This window comes from Harmonia axyridis, chromosome 2, assembly GCF_914767665.1.
Source record: "Harmonia axyridis chromosome 2, icHarAxyr1.1, whole genome shotgun sequence".
NCBI classification, from domain to species: Eukaryota; Metazoa; Arthropoda; class Insecta; order Coleoptera; family Coccinellidae; genus Harmonia; species Harmonia axyridis.
Window position 1 is genome coordinate 56,861,733 of NC_059502.1, and position 18,659 is coordinate 56,880,391.

General features: G+C 34.9%; 1 protein-coding gene across 3 annotated transcripts in view; it reads left to right on the plus strand.

The window, feature by feature from the left end:
• Positions 1-18,659, plus strand: part of LOC123673902 (WD repeat-containing protein 47) — a 126,942-nt gene that overhangs the window by 5,116 nt on the left and 103,167 nt on the right. Inside the window, exon 1 of one of the 3 annotated variants that reach the window (XM_045608658.1) lies at positions 8,485-8,625. The exons of 1 other annotated variant lie outside the window; for it this stretch is intronic. In XM_045608658.1, coding sequence (XP_045464614.1) covers positions 8,555-8,625 — 71 coding nt within the window. In that variant the 5' untranslated portion in view covers positions 8,485-8,554. Of the gene's footprint in view, positions 1-8,484; positions 8,626-18,659 lie in introns of those variants that run through there. One more of the 3 variants, XM_045608657.1, reaches the window with a different exon arrangement.

The window sequence follows — 18,659 nt, forward strand, 5'->3', positions numbered from 1 at the left end:
ATTTGCTTCGAAAAAAGAAAAAAGATATGAAGTGAATGTACAACTTCGTAAACCGTACAAAGTTTGGCCATCGCAGGAGCGCCAGAGAGGAAATGAATGGGTACCTAATGTTTTACTGATATGCGAAAAGCCATTTTAAAGGAATTCTCTATTGTTGAAGATAATCAAAATCATTGAATTTGCACTATCTGTAATAACATCAAATGAGGAGAAGTTCTCATTTTGTTACAGTTGCGTAGATCTAAATGAAATTATCACGTCGAACTGGATGTGAGTCCATAGAACTTGAATTCAGTCTTTTTCTCCGCATTTTCTGTCGTCCATCGAACCAAACTGAGGTTTTACCTCAGAACATTGTCGTGCAGTATCATCTCGTGAAGAGTCTCTTGGCAGTATTTCGATGCGCGCAGGCAGATCTTGACATGGTTTTCCCCTTTGATAAGAATATTTACGGAATTTTCAGTATGAAGCGACATTCACAATTAATCGTGTGTAAGATTTTGGTGCATGACCGTCCGTAGAAGCAGGTAATGCAGATGTAGATGACGTAGAGATGTTTTGATTCGATCCTTCTGATTAAGTTTCGGAAAATAAATGTTCAATGAAGAAAAATATACCGAATTATATATTCTTTTAAAATATATTATTTTAGTATATTGAATAAAAATGGAGAGCACCGTCGTGAGGTCAGAAGTTTTTCAAATTCGTGTTCATGTTAATTTTTCACGAAATTTCGCATGCGTTTTCCAACAATGGTTACAATCAGAAAAACGTGAATATTTTTCTTGATAAAATTTAAATACGTTTCGGACAACCAAGTTTATCGAGGAACTTCATATATCTACCTACAGGATGTTCCATCATTGACGCGACGCTCTATTACAGTTAAGCGCTGAAATTTTGAAAATTCATTAGGCTCCATTCTCCAAATTGTTAGGAAATACAATGGATGTCACAAAAAAGTGTAAATGACCAAACATATGTTTTTTTTATGGAGTTGTTTTTTATTGAATTTTCTGATTGCATGGAATTAATGAACCCAAGTTTGTTGGAACTTGCTATAACTTATCGTTTCTGAGATATTTCAGTTTTTCATTCAATTGGAGAGTCTCCGGAAAACCTAATAACTTCAGAATGAATGGAAATATTTCAATGAGATTTTGAAAGTAAATCCTACAAGAACTGAGGTACGACTTACTTTGATAATCATTTAAAACTCTATTGGGTGTTGAAAATAAAACGATTCATTGATGAATCGGTTTATTCCAAATGGCACACCATAAATTTGGTAGAGGATTTTCTAATGAATGAAAAGCATACAGGATGTGCTATTTAGAATAAGCCCGATATTAACGTTTAAATAAGTCACCAATGAATTGTTTGATTTTGAACACTCAGTAGAGGTCTCAATGATAATCGGAAAGCCAGTTCTTACCTCCGTTCTTCTCGTATTCACTTTGAAAATTTCATTTGAATAAATTCATTCATTTTTGGGGGTAATTAGGTTATTCCGAAAATCCTCCAATTCATACAAATTGAAATATCTAAAAAATAGTAAGTTTTAAGCATATGAAACTTCCAACAAACTTAAGTTAATTCATTCAATGAAAAACAGGATGTTCCAAAAAAAACATATGTTTGGTCATTACACTTTTTTGGTGCACCCTGTGTATTTTCAAACAAAATTAGAATCTAGCACAAATGAAGTCTAATGATGTGTGTTGTGTGGGTAGATAATTTCTGCTCATAATAAAGCTTTGTGGAATGACCAGTATAATTACAAAATTTATTATTTGATTCTCTTAAAATTTTGCCTTAGTTATCCGTTTTATCATTTTTCTACTGATTTTTAAATTTCAGGTCGATAATTTTTTTTTTCCAATTTTAATAAATTATGTATGTATTCAGAAAAAAAACTTTCATTTTCGGTCGAGAGTTCTTGTATACACGACGGTTGACCGGGTAGACTAATATCATATTCATCAATTAGTTGAATCCAATGATTAAGAACCATTTCTTTTCTTGGGAACTAACGAGCGTTCATTTAAATTCGTGGTCAAGAGTGCTGTGATAAAATTATAGTGGCTTTTCTGTGATTACAAGCAGCGCTCAGCTTGTATCATATCACTAACATTTATTTACATACTTCGAATCTGGTACAAGCTAAGCGTCACTTGTGACCAAAGAATATCAATTCTAATTTCTCCATAGTACTCTTGATCACGATTTTGAATGAACGCTCGTTATAACAGCTAATAACCTGAAATTTTATACAGAAATGTGTTCTTTTTCTACTTAATCGATTTTCCTGGTTCCAGAATATAAATTTTGCAAAATCAAGGAATCAAATTTCGAAAAATTATATCTACCGAAACTGACTGTACAGGGTGGGCAAATTTCGATGTTTTAGCAATGCAACTTTTAAATCAGAGGACAGCCAAAATCTTATACCTCATTCTCGTTCTATTTTTCTGAGAAAATAACAAGAGTAGTATTCATTTTTGGCCACATTATTTTGTTTTCGAGTTATGAGCGAAAAATATAAAAATAGCGATATCGAAAAAAAATTATATCTGCGTTAATACTGATAATAGTGCTCTGAATTTAATACATTATAAAGGCACTTTTTACCGTAGAATCCAGTTGCATGCTAGTATTTTGATAGGATTTTTAATTAGAAAGGTATGACCCAAATTTATGTTTTTTTTTTTAAATAGGGGCACTAGATTTCTGTGACGTTTTTTGAGAGCTTAATGCTTACTGTTTTAAAAAATGGTTGGTTGCTATGGAAATGTATATGTCCATAATAAGTATAGTTTGACAACTTATGAAATTTCTGTCAGGTTTGTGGAAAATATCGGATATATTTATATGATGGACAGTGATAGTGACTAAGAAGTACTTACTCTTCAGAAATAAGGGAGGTGGCAAAAAATATTGAATATCAAAAATGTCGTTGTGTTGTGTTATTCCCATTGAGAATAATCATTTTGCAGCCTAGGCAGGAAAGTCCCTCCTTTGCTGTCTAGATACGAAAAGTAATACTTTGCTGATTGATATGTGTCTGCAAAATTAATATTTGCTGTCAAGCGGAAGAAAAAGTAATTCATCATTGACAAAGCAACACTTTTCCTCCTGACGAAAAGTAGAACTTTTAGAAGATCTTGTCAGTCAAAACCGAGGTCAAAACATGATGTTATTGTACGTTTGAAAAAAAATTTACTTGTTTTGACACCAGCGGCAATCGGAAGAAGGATATGTAGCCGACTCACCGTAAAGCAATTTCTTGGTTAGGAATCTTCAAATGGGGGAATTGATAATGAACGTAGATTGCTCGCAACGCAACGATGGATATGATATGGCGCTAACTGTTTGAAAAATGAGCGACTGCTGGAAGAAAGAACGCGAGGAGAGCAAATGGTAGCCGCACTCCGCTCGGAATAACCAGAAGTTGTTTTATATCTCGTTCTTTTTTTTTTCCGTTCGCAATGGCTCATTGTCGAGCCAATCTACGATATTGCCGGCTAACTGTAAGCGGGTTCGAAGAAGGCAGGTTTTTCCTGTGTAAACTAAAATGTACGCTGTAAATTATTTAACATGATTTTCCTCGTTATGGAATGGACTTATCGGCCGCCACCGTTTTTCGAATAAATTCTGTGGTTAAATGCAGAACATCCGCTTAACCTTGATCTTTCTATGATTTGTGGCGACAAAAAGAAATTAGTCATAATGTCTAGCAGAAATTGTCGTCACAATACTTAATATAAATTTACCTGCATAAGTGTAATAATGGTCTTTCGTGGTACTTGTGCATTCAACTTTCTCATTCATAGGGTTCTCAGAAAGATACAATAGAGAATATCTTTCCCCTACCCTAATTAGTGTGCATGGCATCATGATACCATTGCAAAGGCATACAACTTGGAGAATAAGTAAAGGAAGAAGAAATTCACGATGTTCAATATGATTTTATGTTTATAACCCAGGTATAAAATTGGGAAAAGGATAGTTCAGTAGAGTAAGTTATGAGGTGATGATGACCAGTTGAGTGTTCAAGGATGATTCCAGGTGCTGTACCACAATAAATTTCCCGTCTGTTGCCCATCAGTGTTTTAGTTATCTCCACGAAAACGCGATACCCCAAAGATTCTTGATAAAAAAACATCAATCTTGATGTGATATTGATTTAAATTCGTAACATTCTATTTTCGTTTGGAAGAAATATTATTATTACAAATTTTACTTGAATGGTTTTTTGAATGCATTCATTGCAATTACATCGCCGGCAAAATTATTGTCACATTTATAAATAGAGAATATTGGGGGAATTCGAATAAATGGGTGAAAGGGGGGTATGACGGACCCCGTCGGAACCCCTGGCTACAGCCTTGATCTGAAAAACCGCAATTCCATATCTATCACCGCTACATATTTACAGGGTGTTTTTCGAAAATGTTTATTTTCGAAATATTTCTGTAACATTTTTTCTTTTGAAATTTTTTCATATTTTTTTTCCACCCCGTACATTTTCACATATTTCGATATAGCTGAAAATAACCATTCCAAAAATGTAGCATAGTTGATATTTTTCTGAAGTAATGTTCGAAGTCCCAACAAGTGGCCGGATGGCCTAACCTCTATGGTGAAGATTATATCTTTTAATGTTCTCCAAAAGTATAAGTCCATGGGCGTTATGTCAGGTGATCTAGCCGGTCAAGTCGAACATGACTTCAGCAAAATATCAAGTATGCTATATTTTTGAGATGGTAATTTTCAGCTATATCGAAATATGTGAAAATGTACGGGGTGGAAAAAAATATCATAGGGATATCTAATGAAATATCATTTTGCGGAAAATTCAATTAACGTTATTGAATTCTACGTAATAAGTTGCTATAAGACAGTTTTTACAGAAATTACAAATTTTCAACAGAAAAAATGTTACAGAAAATGAACATTTTCGAAAAACAATCTATAACTAAATAACGGAAATAGCTATTGAGTTGCGGTTTTCGCCAATGAGTTTCTCATGAAACCGACATCAGTGTTGATCTATCTTGTATAGAACTTCCCATTCAAAAGTGTCCAATTTGGTCACCATGTAGGTACATCTTAAGCGAAGCGTTTTTTAAAAGGAGGTTTAACATTGACATTGAAACAAACGAGTATATCATCAGCCTAAGGGCCGCCACGGCTACGGTTTTAGAACCATATCCCTAAAGAAAATAGTCTGAAGTTCTGAGTAATGGGTTGGAAATTAATCAATTCAAATCATGAAGATGCTTTACTTGAATATTCAGAGCCTCGAATGTGACAATTCTGCTTTTCAATAAATTGGTGTCATCGGTGAAAAAGTGTTAGGATGAGCAACACTTGAAAGAAACAACAAACAAACAGAGTCAACAACAGAAGCCAGCAGTCCATTTGTGGTTTCAGCAGGCTTCTGTTGTTGACTCTGTTTGTTTGTTGTTTCTTCAAGTGTTGCTCATCCTAACACTTTTTCACCGTACTGATGAGGGCCGATAGCCCGAAATACCTGTCTAAAATTGAAGAAATCACTGAATATGATTTTGCTATAAAATCCGTATCATTTTGATGCGTTTCAAGGATCCAATCAGAATCAGCGAAGATACGACATTGCTGGTGTCTTAAAATCCAATAATTTATGCAAAATACGGTGCAATGTCGTTTGTAGTATACCTCATTTCCAAGATCGAAGAGGAATTGACAAACCTTGATTTTCGTCAACACTAAGGGCTACAGCAACAATATTGTCAGTTGTTCTTGAGTGAAGTACACGGTTTCTATTCTTCACATAATTAATTTGTCTCAACGGCTCAAGTTTTTCCACCAGTTTCACTATTTCTGGCCGAGAAGGTGCTTTATGTCGACCTTAAAGTGCTTTAGTTTTTGGGAACTGTGACTGCAAAATTTTAACTAATTTTTTAGAAAATGATGGATTTTAGCGTCTGTGTAAATAGCATCTAGGTAAATAGTCTGTTGGTGTACAGACAAATTTTCAATTCTGGAAAAAGTACCTCCGTGATCGGGGCTCGAACCCGCAACCTCCGAATCACTAGTCGGTGGCTCAGTGGTTAGAGCGCTGGACTAGTGATTCGAAGGTTGCGGGTTCGAGTCCCGCTGGAGGAGGTACTTTTTCCAGAATTGAAAATTTGTCTGAACGACAACAAAATATTTACCTAGATTCTAATTTTTTAGGCTGATTAAATGAATAAATAAATTTCAATGGATTGCTGCAGCGTATATCATTCTATTTTCAGGAATAACGTAGTTTCAACTTGTTAAATATCAAAAGATAACAGCTTCAAAAGTGACAGCTTTTCAGGTAACGGGCTATTCAAAATGGAACCTCTTATTGGGGAAACGTTTATTATTCCGGAACCATTGAAGTTCCAATACATTTTGGAGAGTTATCGGGTATCGGCTGGTTGGACATAGGACATAATACTGATCTCCAATTTTTCGAGCCCTCGAATTAGAAGGCAAAAACTTGCCAAAGCATCGAAAACAAGTCTAGAGCTTTGTGTACAGGGTGGGCAAATTTCGATGTTTTAGCACTACAACTTTTAAACCAGAGGAGATAGACAAAATCTGATACCCCATTCTCTGTTTCTTTTTCTGAGAAACTCACAAGGGTAGTATTCATTTTTGGACAACTTCTTTTGTTTTCGAGTTATAAGCGAAAATTGAAAAAATGGCGATATCGAAAAACATTTATATCTCCGCTAATACTGATGATAGAGCTCTGAAATTAAAACATAATAGAGGCACTTTTTTACGAAGAATCCAGTGGCGTGCTTATATTCTCAAAAGGGTTTTTAATTACGAAGGTATGACCCAAAGTTATGTTTTTTCAAATGGAAACACTAGATTTATGTGCCATTTCTTGAAAGCTTAATTTTTCCTGTTTTCAAAAATAGTTAATATCGTATGATTAGTATCAATATAGATAATAGAAAATGGTTAAAAACCTTTTTTCACCTAAGAATCTCAATATTTATATGGTTTCAACTGTTGATGAGCACAAAACAATTGCGCTTTCTATGACAAGAGCAGTGTCATTCCGTAGATCTGATTATTTCTATGCTTTTCACTAATTTCTACAAAATTCGAATCTAGATATGTTTTTTAAACTTTTTATCTAAAAATTGATTCGGAAATAACGAAAAGATCCATAAGATCGAATGTTTCAATCGATAGATTTGTATTGGGATGGATGTATCAGAAGATTATTTACATATGTCTCCAGAATGAATACGCACAAGTACCAATCCATTTTAAATAGCATATGAAACAACGCATATATGATTGAACTCCACAATTTAATTACGAAGGGAACAAACAAGAAATAATATTTAACCTAATAATGACAACAATTGCACAATGCACAGTCGACATCTCTTCTCGATATTTCGCACCGAATTCAATAGATGAATATTTGAAACTGTTTTCAAGCTACCTAGGAAATTTTCTCCGAGTTCATTTTAGAAACTATTTTTATAAAATAAATCTAGATTCGAATTTTGTAGAAATTAGTGAAAAGCATAGAAATAATCAGATTGACGGAATGACAATGCTCTTGTTATAGAATGCTCAATTTTTCTGTGCTCATCAACAGTTGAAACCATAGAAATATTGAGACTCTTATAGGTAAAAAAAGGTTTTTGACCATTTTCTATTATTTATATTGATACGAATCATACGATGTTATATATTTTTGGCATCAGGAAAAATTAAGCTTTCAAAAAATGGCACAGAAATCTAGAAAAACATAACTTTGGGTCAAAGCTACGTAATTAAAAACCTTTTTGAAAAGATGAGCAAGCCACTGGATTCTACGTAAAAAAGTGCCTGTATAATGTTTTAATTTCAGAGCTCTATCATCAGTATTAACGAAGATATTAATGTTTCTCGATATCGCCATTTTTCCAATTTTCGCTTATAACTAGAAAACAAAAGAAGTTGACCAAAAATGAATACTACCCTTGTTAGTTTCTCAGAAAAAGAGACCGAGAAGGGGTTATCAGATTTTGTCTATCTCCTCTGGTTCAAAAGTTTTAGTGCTAAAACATCGAAATTTGCCCACCCTGTACTTTTCAGACCGTTTAGAAATGCACGTGTCATCTCAATTCGAAATTCCCGCCTAAACGCACTCTAATTATCTCCCGTACGAAGACGCAATGAACCGTAATGTAAAATTCGCAGCGATTTTCATCGGATATGTGCGAGTCTGGTCATTAGTCTCAGTTCCTCCCATGTTGACTCAAAACGCATAGGCGTTCATCGGGGATAAGAAAATTCCATCTTCCGAGCCGTCAACTGTACGGAACCCAGGCAGGAGTTCTCGTTGACTAACCGTACACTGAACTGGTGCCGCGAAGACATCTTTTCCGCGAATCGCTAAAAACGGTAGCTTCTTCGGGTTCTTCGTATACGAGAAAATTGAAAAAAAAAATATATAAATTCGCCGTCTGCTCGAAATTTTCGTACGAGGCGAACGAAAGCTCGAATATGAGACGTCGCGATGTGAGTTATGGTTCTTCTCTATCGCACCATCATCTGCGTACCGGATTCGTTCAAAAAGGATAAGTGCAGAAGGAGGAGGTAATTTATGTGAATTTATCGCTATTGAATTATATATTCATTATTAAACTACTTTTGAGCAATTAATAGTATCTATTAACAAACTACGTGAGTTATAATGACTAAGTGCTATAACTCACTATAATAAATCAGAAAAAAAGACTCTGTGCTTCTATACTTCTGTGCTTCTAATCGGTCGGCCGAAAGGGAACATTCCATCATTGTTATTGAGGAGAGTAATGTCAGAGATCATTTTGAGGTTTATGGGTAACTTTTAGGGTTTGTCAATAAAGTTCTTGCTCTATACTCTTATTTCATTATTTATTGTTATAGTCGTAGATAAAGTATAGTATTCAACGTTCGGTAATGGTCATAACTCACTTGATGAATTACAGCATTCGCCTGCGGCTCGTGCTGCAAACTTCATCTGCGTGAGTTATGACCTACAGTACCGCTCGTTGAATAATATACTATTAATCTCGATTCGATATAGCTATTTGTGTATTAAGAATTGAGAGCGCGAAATGATATACTGTCGATTGAAATCGACAATGAATTTGCGCTCGAATTGCACACAAGATTTTTCTACAATCGAGCAGTTCACATATTCCCAAAAATTGATATGATTTGACGAATGAAGATTCAAAGTACAGTTTTCACAAATTTTTATGATTGTGCCAGACCCGGAAGAAAGTCTAGATGAGTTTGAAATTGTATGTTACGCCATTGTTTCTGGTTCGATTGATACAATTTGCACTTTAGCCTTTACCCAAGATTGTCTGTTCCGTTTCAATTTCATTATTAATGCTTTTTTCGATATATCCCTCGGATGTAGAGGAACTTTTCCAACCTCCATGACGTTTGAGTTGGACGATATCACCTCCTCCATTAACTAAAATAGTAGCTGACTGTTAGTTGCGACGAAAACTGTTAGCATTGAGAACACCTACAAAAGTGTAGCAGGGTTCATAGTTTTAGTAACCCAACATTACATTCACAGTGCCCAAAACAAAAAAAATAGACAGTCGCGTTGTCTTAATGTTCCATAAAATGATATTTTTTTCAATGGAACACACTATATTTTTTCATGCATTTCGATTCGTAATAACATTCTCAACAACAAAGCTGGTGAAAGGTGAAAATAAGACAGTTGTATTAATAAGAAACATTTATAACAAACGGATTTGATAAAGCGCTATAAAATATCGAGTAAATGTTCACAAATACTGCCTTCTTGTTGAACACCTATTTGGGCCCTTCTACTCTTCTTCTACTATTGATTCACAAAATGAATGCGACTTACTAAATGGCTTCAAGATGGAAATTATCGTTTTGTATATTAATACAAATAGCTTAGTGGTGTCAATTGAGTGGTGCGACATGATGATCACGGGTTTCACGAGTTCACATCCCAGCGCAATTTATGTTTTTTTACTGACTTATTTTGCTATTAGTAACGAAATATTGTCATTCGTATGAGTACAAAAAATGGGTGTTTGGACAATCATGAGGTATTATTGGCCGAAACAAATAAATTTTTTGTACTAGAGAAAGAAAAAAAATATTTCAAAATAAGTCGCTCATTTTCCACTTGAGGAAGAAAGGTGATTGAGCTTTGTTGTTGAGAATGTTATTACGAATCGAAATGAATGAAAAAATATAAGGTGTTCCATTGAAAAAAAATATCATTTTATGAAACATTATGACAACGCGACTGTCAATTTTTTTTTTGGCATCGAGAAGGCCACTACAAATGCTACTAGTTTGCCCATTTAACCAACATCGTAGCATCAATAATAACGGAGTTGGCAATGGTGCCGACTTAATTTGAAACACCCTGTATATATTGCACTATCAAATCGTTTCTTTTGGATCTTCACTTTCGTATCCCATTCTCCCAAGCAAACAAATTTGGGCCACAAGTAACGGGAATTACTTCAAACAAGACCGAGTCATTTGATGTCGTGAACACTCCGATTATAAGAATTTCAAACCATTAAGCACGTTTTGGACGTTAGGGGATATTACTGTATTTATGCCATCGGCTGCAGACAGAATAGATTTTCCTAAACTTCGGACTACCTCTGAAGATCGTTTTCAACAGTTGAGAGGAGTTTATACCAAGTGGCTTTCTCGTGGGGAGGGAGGAGTACTCCCTCCTCAGCGTTTTCGAGATTTCAACACTTTTCAGGATGAGTGAAGAATTCTCGATAGTTCCTCTCTTTTTCTACCACATGCAAGAATTCAAAATACGTTTTTACGACTTCCTTTTTAATTTAATGAATGTCGTTTGTTCAGCTTTCGACAAGACTTTTTGTAAAATATTTTTTTTGTGGAAGTTCATAAAAAATAAATATTTGTTCGGAAAGTTATATCATGCATATATTTATTCTTCAATAAAAAATTAATAACTAACGACTTTCCGCAATGACATAATCTTGAAAATGAATAATAGTGAAAAAATCATATAAATCGATGAGCTCTAGCATAAAATAAAGCGTACTCATTTTTGAACTTCGGTAGGTGCTTGAGATACTATTGAATATCCTCCAACAAATTGAAGAATGACTCAATAATGCCTCGAAGAACAATTATATCCACCGACAAAATTAGGGGAACGGACAAAATTTCGGTTTAATAGAACTATTCAAAGTGAAGTAATATCTCCCAAAATTAAGATATCGCAACTACTAATAAAGAGGATATGTTCAGAATAGATGAGGCAACATCTATGTGTTTGTAAACATTCTCGTTTCTCAACGATTTACTCCACAAGGTGTTCTGAATAAAAGCTTACTTTTCATTTTTTTTTGTTCACCCCCGTATATAAAAAAAAACAAAGTTACTGAGGACAGCAGTCAAATTCTCGAGGAATCAAACTACAATTAAAAAAAGGGATTGTTGAAGTCGGTCAAAGGGTTCGAGAGAAAATGGCGGTTTGTATATTTCATACGAAATTTACCCATCAAATAAACTATAACAATTGTTTTATTTCATAGTTATTAGAGCCATACTGAAGGTCAGAGAAACAATTTTCGCGACCCTCCCATGCCAACACACCTTCGATGATGTAAATAATGTTGTAGTAGCAATTTCTGAGAAAGTCATATCTAGCTTGAATGACAATGTGTTAACTGAAATAACACCGAAATTGAACTTCATCTAAATTCTCTTAGATAACACTTCATAAATAGGAATATTCTATTTCTGTATATATTTAATGCTATTTCTGTCCGAGCCGGTATTCGTTTGGGCTTATTGTAAATATATTTTTTGGTTCCTACATACCTTTGCGCCCTATACGACGTTTGAGTATTTTCGAGAGGTCGTTCCAGGAACAAATAGCTCTAGCATTTCGTCACGATTCCAGTTATTATTTACGATAGGATAACACCACATTGTAATTCGGCGAAAATATAACTGACAAGTTTGAAATTGAGCTTCTATGTGTAAAACAACCACTTGAATTTTATGCCAAATTTCGTCATCGCATCAACAAAACCTACAACACATAATAGTAAATCACATGGAATGTATAACCATCATATACAGTTTGTGGTCTCCAAAGAAGCATGAACGAACGAGTGCTCAAAAGCGTCTAATGCCACGTCAGTGCTCGAATTTCGCACCTATGACATTAATCGATTAATCTATCAAAATGGAAATGGTTTTGCTTTGTGCCAAGTTATACAGGGTGTTCCAAATTCGATGCTCACTGAAAGCATCTCGAGAACTGAAAGCCTTGGAGAGCGCCTAATATTCAAGCCGCAGCCGGCAGTACAGTCCGCAACTGTGACCCTCCCCACTTCGCCATTGAAAGAGAACACTCGTTCATTCGATATCGTATCACGCAGATGTTTTGATTGTTGAACTGTTCCACTGGACCATGTGTATTCTGTGGAATAACGTTGAATATGCATTGATTATAATTATTCAATGGACACAAATTGAATTAAATCTCCAAATTAATGAAAAATATTTTTATATGAGGTGTTCCATCGAAAAAATTAAGTCGAAAAACTCAATATCTTTGAAACGGATGACATTTTTGAAAAACTGTTTCGAAAAAGATAGGATGTCCTTTTTAAGTAACACAAACACCCCTCTATATCTCTAAAACTGTAATTGAATTCTATATGATCTGTCATGAGTATCATATCAACCAAAAAATTACTGAAAAAAACGTTTTAGAATTTTCCGAATATCTCGAACAGAAATAGAGAAATATTTGAAAAAATTATTTTCAGAAACGCCCTGTAACACGAGAACGAATCAATATAGCTATGATCTGTTTCTGATATCTTATTATTTTGAAAAAAGAGATCGGAGATTCTTGAGAGAGTTCTTAAGAATTTGGCGCTAGGTATATCATAACATTCATAGATAATGATTCTAGATATGCTTGAGCCTTTCCAATAACGCAAAAAATTGTGGGCCACATAGAATTTGGGAAGTTTTCAGAGATAATGGTACAGAATATATGACCGAAAGTATGAAATCAATTTCAGAAAAGGAGTCAATAACTTGTGAAACCAAGCACCTCATACCCCTAGCCATAATGGCACTGCTGAAAGATGCAATCGTGAGTTACAGGTCAAAATTAGAAGCCTAATTTTTGACTCAGGCTTTCCTACTCAAATATGGGCTTATGCATTGAAATTTGAATTGAGTCTTTACTTTAACAAGACTCCAAAGAGATTTTTAAACTTTCGAATTCCTTATGAAAAATTTCATGATAAACCTTGCAGGGTTCTCGGGATGCTTTCAGTGAGTATCGAATTTGGGACACTCTGTACAATAATTCAATAAAATAAATAAATTAAAAATAATGATTCGAAGATCTCGAATTATAATTCCAAGAACATTATTCACTGTTGTTTCATTGATAATGAAATTTGACATGTCCTAATGTTAAATCCGTATGAAAGCAGCATTTAAACAATTAAAACTAATAATCTGTTAGTAGCTATGTTTGTGTATTGAATCATTCAGAATGCCGTGTAGGTAAAGTTTGCAAGTATTTCGGTATTTTCATCTTCCTGTCATGATAACATACTCGGTGGAGCAATTCATTCACCGTTACAGTTGCACCAGCCTCATTTTCGAATGAATAAGGTCCAAAAACTGCACCAAATAGTTTCACGTTGAGGATGTAGAGGCTTTTCGACAATCATTTTTTTGAATTTGCCTGACCCCAAATGCTGCAATTCCGTTCTTTAACGTAACCTCTGAGGTGAAACTGGGCCTTATCTCACAAGATGATTTTTTTAAATGGAAATTCGGATAATTTTGACGCATTTCAAAGATCCAATCTGCGAAGATAAGGTGTTGCTGATGATTGTCCAGCTTGAGCCTTTGTGTAAACTGAATTATAAAAGCCTTAAGGGCTAGTTGCACCATTTGCCTAAACATTGATTAATTTCTGATTTCTCTTGAGAAATCATAGAGTAATCAACGTTTAAATTTTTAATCAATGTTTAGGCAAAAGGTGCAACTGGCCCTACGACCTAAGTCTTTAAGAAAAATATGGTGTAATGTCATTTGTGAAATGCCTAATTCCCAAGATCGACAAGGAATCGATAAACCTGGGTTTTCGATTTTTCACATCACTAACTTCTCTCAGCTCAAATTTTTCCACCAGTTCCACTTCAAGTCAACCAAAAACTCAATAGCACCTGTTATAAAGGTATTTTTTTTAGAGCTATAGAACTTTGAATTGCAATAAAACAACGATGGATTATTCGATTGACATGAATTTTATTTATCCGCAAGATAATCTTGTGGCATTACATTTTAAATATGATTTCTGGCTTATGACCGCCACGGCTGGCTCGGATGTAGTCCAATCTGGACGTCCAATTTTCGATGACTCTTTCCAACATTTGTGGCCGTATATCGGCAATAACACGGCGAATGTTGTCTTTCAAATGGTCAAGGGTTTGTGGCTTATCCGCATAGACCAATGACTTTACATAGCCCCACAGAAAGTAGTCTAGCGGTGTTAAATGACAAGATCTTGGAGGCCAATTCACAGGTCAAAAACGTGAAATTAGGCGGTCACCAAACGTGTCTTTCAATGAATCGATTGTGGCAAGAGCTGTGTGACATGTTGCGCCGTCTTGTTGGAACCACAGCTCCTGGACATCATGGTTGTTCAATTCAGGAATGAAAATGATAGTAATCATGGCTCTATACCGATAACCATTGACTGTAACGTTCTGGCCATCATCGTTTTTGAAGAAGTAAGGACCAATGATTCCACCAGCCCATAAAGCGCACCAAACAGTCAGTTTTTTTTTTGATGTAACAGTGTTTTGACATACACTCGAGGATTAGCTTCACTCTAAATGTGGCAGTTTTGTTTGTTGACGTAGCCATTCAACCAGAAGTGCACTTCATCGCTAATGGACGTAGTGCGCGATACGTATTCCGCACAGAATCATTAGCACTACTTGCAAGCGTTGTTCAGGCGTGATTCTGTTCATGATGAATTGCCAAACCAAACTGAGAATAAATCACTTGACAGTTGATTAATCGGTCGTCATCTTGAACAGTAATGCCAACTTAGAGTTATATACCTCGAAAAAAACACCCTTTACAATCAGAGTCCTGTCAAATATTTGAACCAAGAAATTCTAAAAACCATTTACCATGAAAATTTTGAATCTCACTTGAGATATGAAAATATATTCTTGGGAAGCAGCAGCGAAACCGAGCACCTCTTCATTACTCAATAAAGGACCTTGAGACTACTAGCCAGGATGAATTATAGACAATCCTGTAACGAAGAAGTAAGAGAAGAAAATAAGATACTGACTATGTATTGAGTATATATTCAGGAATGTGTCTTCTTTCTTTTCAAAAATAAACATTTATTTGAAGCATACCTTCCACAAACAGTTCGAAACACCTAAACGCTGTACTATAACCTCCCAAAGCACATATTAACGCTGACAGGGAGCATTTCATAATGGTATAAAATTCTACAATAAATTTCTCAGGTCTGCTAGACTTAGCCAAAATTTGAGAGAGAATTCAAGAAAATAGTATATTATTCAACGAGCGGTAATGTAGGTCATAACTCACGTAGATGAAGATTGTTGCACGAGCCGCAGGCGAGTGCTGTAATTCATCAAGTTATGACCATTACCGCAAGTTGAATACTATACTTTATCTACGACTATAACAAGAAATACTAAGGAACAAATGCAGACTTAGAAGGAACGGAAAGTAAACATTTGTGCTCGATCCCGAATACAAGAGAGATGGAAACTTAGTGTCGCAATCGAACTAGCTTCAGCTAGCTCGAATCCAGTACAGAGTACAGAGATAGAATTTTATTGAAAAACCTTAATAGTTACCTATAACAATGCTATACAAATTTTAGATTGTAATTAGTCATTTTTTTTATTGATAAAATTAAGTGTGAATTTTGAACAACCAGTAAAAATTTTGCCTTTTTAGAGTCTGTGATTACGTAATTTTAAATTGTCTATATTGATTCCATTATTCATGTTGAGTGGGGTTCTTAGCATGGAGTGGAAAGTCCATAGAGATTAAAGACGATGTTTTATATTTAGTGCTCAGTTCACTAAAATATACCAAAAAACATTCCCTACTCAATTTGAAAACGTCAAAATTATCAAAGTGACGTTTCCTCGAACATTCCTCCCCTCAATAACAATAATGGAATGTTCCCTTTCGGTCAATCGAATAGAAGCACAGATCCATCTTTTCCGATTTATTATAGTGAGTTATAGTAGTGAGTAATTATAACTCACGCTGTTTGTTAATAGTTATATACTATTAATTGCTCAAAAGTATTTGAATAATGAATATATAATTCAATAGGAGTAGATAAAGATATTTATCTATTCCTATTGAATTATATAGGTAAATAGATAGATAAATGTCTTTATCTACTCCTATTGAATTATATATTCATTATTCTGCTTATTAACTGCTTTTGAGAAATTAATAGTATATATTAACAAAAAACTTGAGTTATAATAACTCACTGCTATAACTCACTATGATAAATCGAAAAAGATGGTTCTGTGCTTCTATTCGGTTGTTCCATTATTGATATTGTGGGAAGGAATGTCACTTTGATAATTTTGACGTTTATTGGTAACTTCTGAGGTTTGTCAATAAAATTCTTCCTCTGTACTTGCATCTTAGTATTTATTGTTATAGTCGTATATAAATTATAGTATTCAACTTGCGATAATGGTCATAACTCACTTGATACATTACAGCACTCGCCTGCGGCTCGTGCTACAAACTTCATCTGCGTGAGTTATATCCTACATTACCGCACGTTGAATTATATACTATTAATTTTTTGTTAGAATTTGAACCTTGTAATATCAAAGAATTTTTAGTTTGTGCATTCCAAATTGACGTTTATTGTGTTTAATGTTATTGAAATTTAATATTCACATAATAAAACATATAATTATTATTATTGCCGGCTGAGAAGGTGCTTCACGATGACCCAAAACTGCTTTAGTTTTGCGAATCGTGACCACCATTTTTGTAGTGAATTTTAACAATTTCGATGAGTTGTTGAAGTGTGCATCGTTCAAGTTTTAGCAATGCCGTAGTTTTTAATTGTCGAAGTTTCGGAAAATATTCTTTTTTCCGTGAAAGTTGGCTGAATGAACAAATCTCGATCACACTTTCCTACGATCGACGCAGATAACGGCCAACAGAATGCTGTTGTCCTTTATTGGAAAGCGGCAAAGAATGCAACTGACTTGACGAACCACCAGGAGGTATTTCCTTATCTGAATATGAAAGAACTGAGGTAATGCGAATATGATAAAAAGTTAATTATCGGGTAGTCGTGTTTCTCAACGATGAAAGAAATAATTAAACGCGTGTTAATGTTGATACTACCGTTTTTCAGGGTCGGTATTAGTCGGAACAAGACGAGGATCACTTGGAGGTCTTGTGACAAATCGTATTTCGAATAATTATTCTCAGGTTGTTATACTGGATTATCCATGTCGTGGTCCGGATTTCAATGACATATTTCAATCAGAACTGTCATCCGAAGCGTCATACACAACTCTGCCACCTTAAATTTTGCTGAAGTTTGTTATCCAACAACTTTGAGAAGTTTTCATCGATTTCAATTGTTTTTACGCCAAATTTAAGATAAATTCTTTGGTATGGAAAGAAACACCAGAAAAGTTTTCCAAGAAATTTGATAGCTTATTCATACCGATTGAAAAAAAAACATGTATTCGTAGTTCAATTTCTTAACACCCTGTGGAACAGTTCGAGAAATTTGTAGAGTTTACTCCCAGTTTATTACAAGGACCATCGTTTTCGCCATTTTCCAGTTTTTATTTCACCTTGATGTCTTGATTTCTTTTGTAGATACACGTATTCGAATAAAAGCCTGGAATTTCATGAACACGCACCCTCTATTGAGGAACAGGGCAGCATATCAAGAGTACCACGTACCGAATTATTATTTATTGAAACTGAGCTCTAAATGCTCAACGTTACATACAAGACATTGTCAACCAATATTTGGATGAGGTTGATATTCAACGATTAGATTGGCCATCATGTAGCCCGGATCCGAATCCGATTGTAAAGGGGGTTTTTTTTAGAGCTATAGAACTTTAAATTGCAATAAAACAACGATGAATTATTCGATTGACATGAATTTTATTTATCCGCAAGATAATCTTGTGGCATTACATTTTAAATATGATTTCTGGCATATGACCGCCACGGCTGGCTCGGATGTAGTCCAATCTGGACGTACAATTTTCGATGACTTTTTCCAACATTTGTGGCCGTATATCGGCAATAACACGGCGAATGTTGTCTTCCAAATGGTCAAGGGTTTGTGGCTTATCCGCATAGACCAATGACTTTACATAGCTCCACAGAAAGTAGTCTAGCGGTGTTAAATCACAAGATCTTGGAGGCCAATTCGCAGGTCCAAAACGTGAAATTAGGCGGTCACCAAACGTGTCTTTCAATAAATCGATTGTGGCACGAACTGTGTGACATGTTGCGCCGTCTTGTTGGAA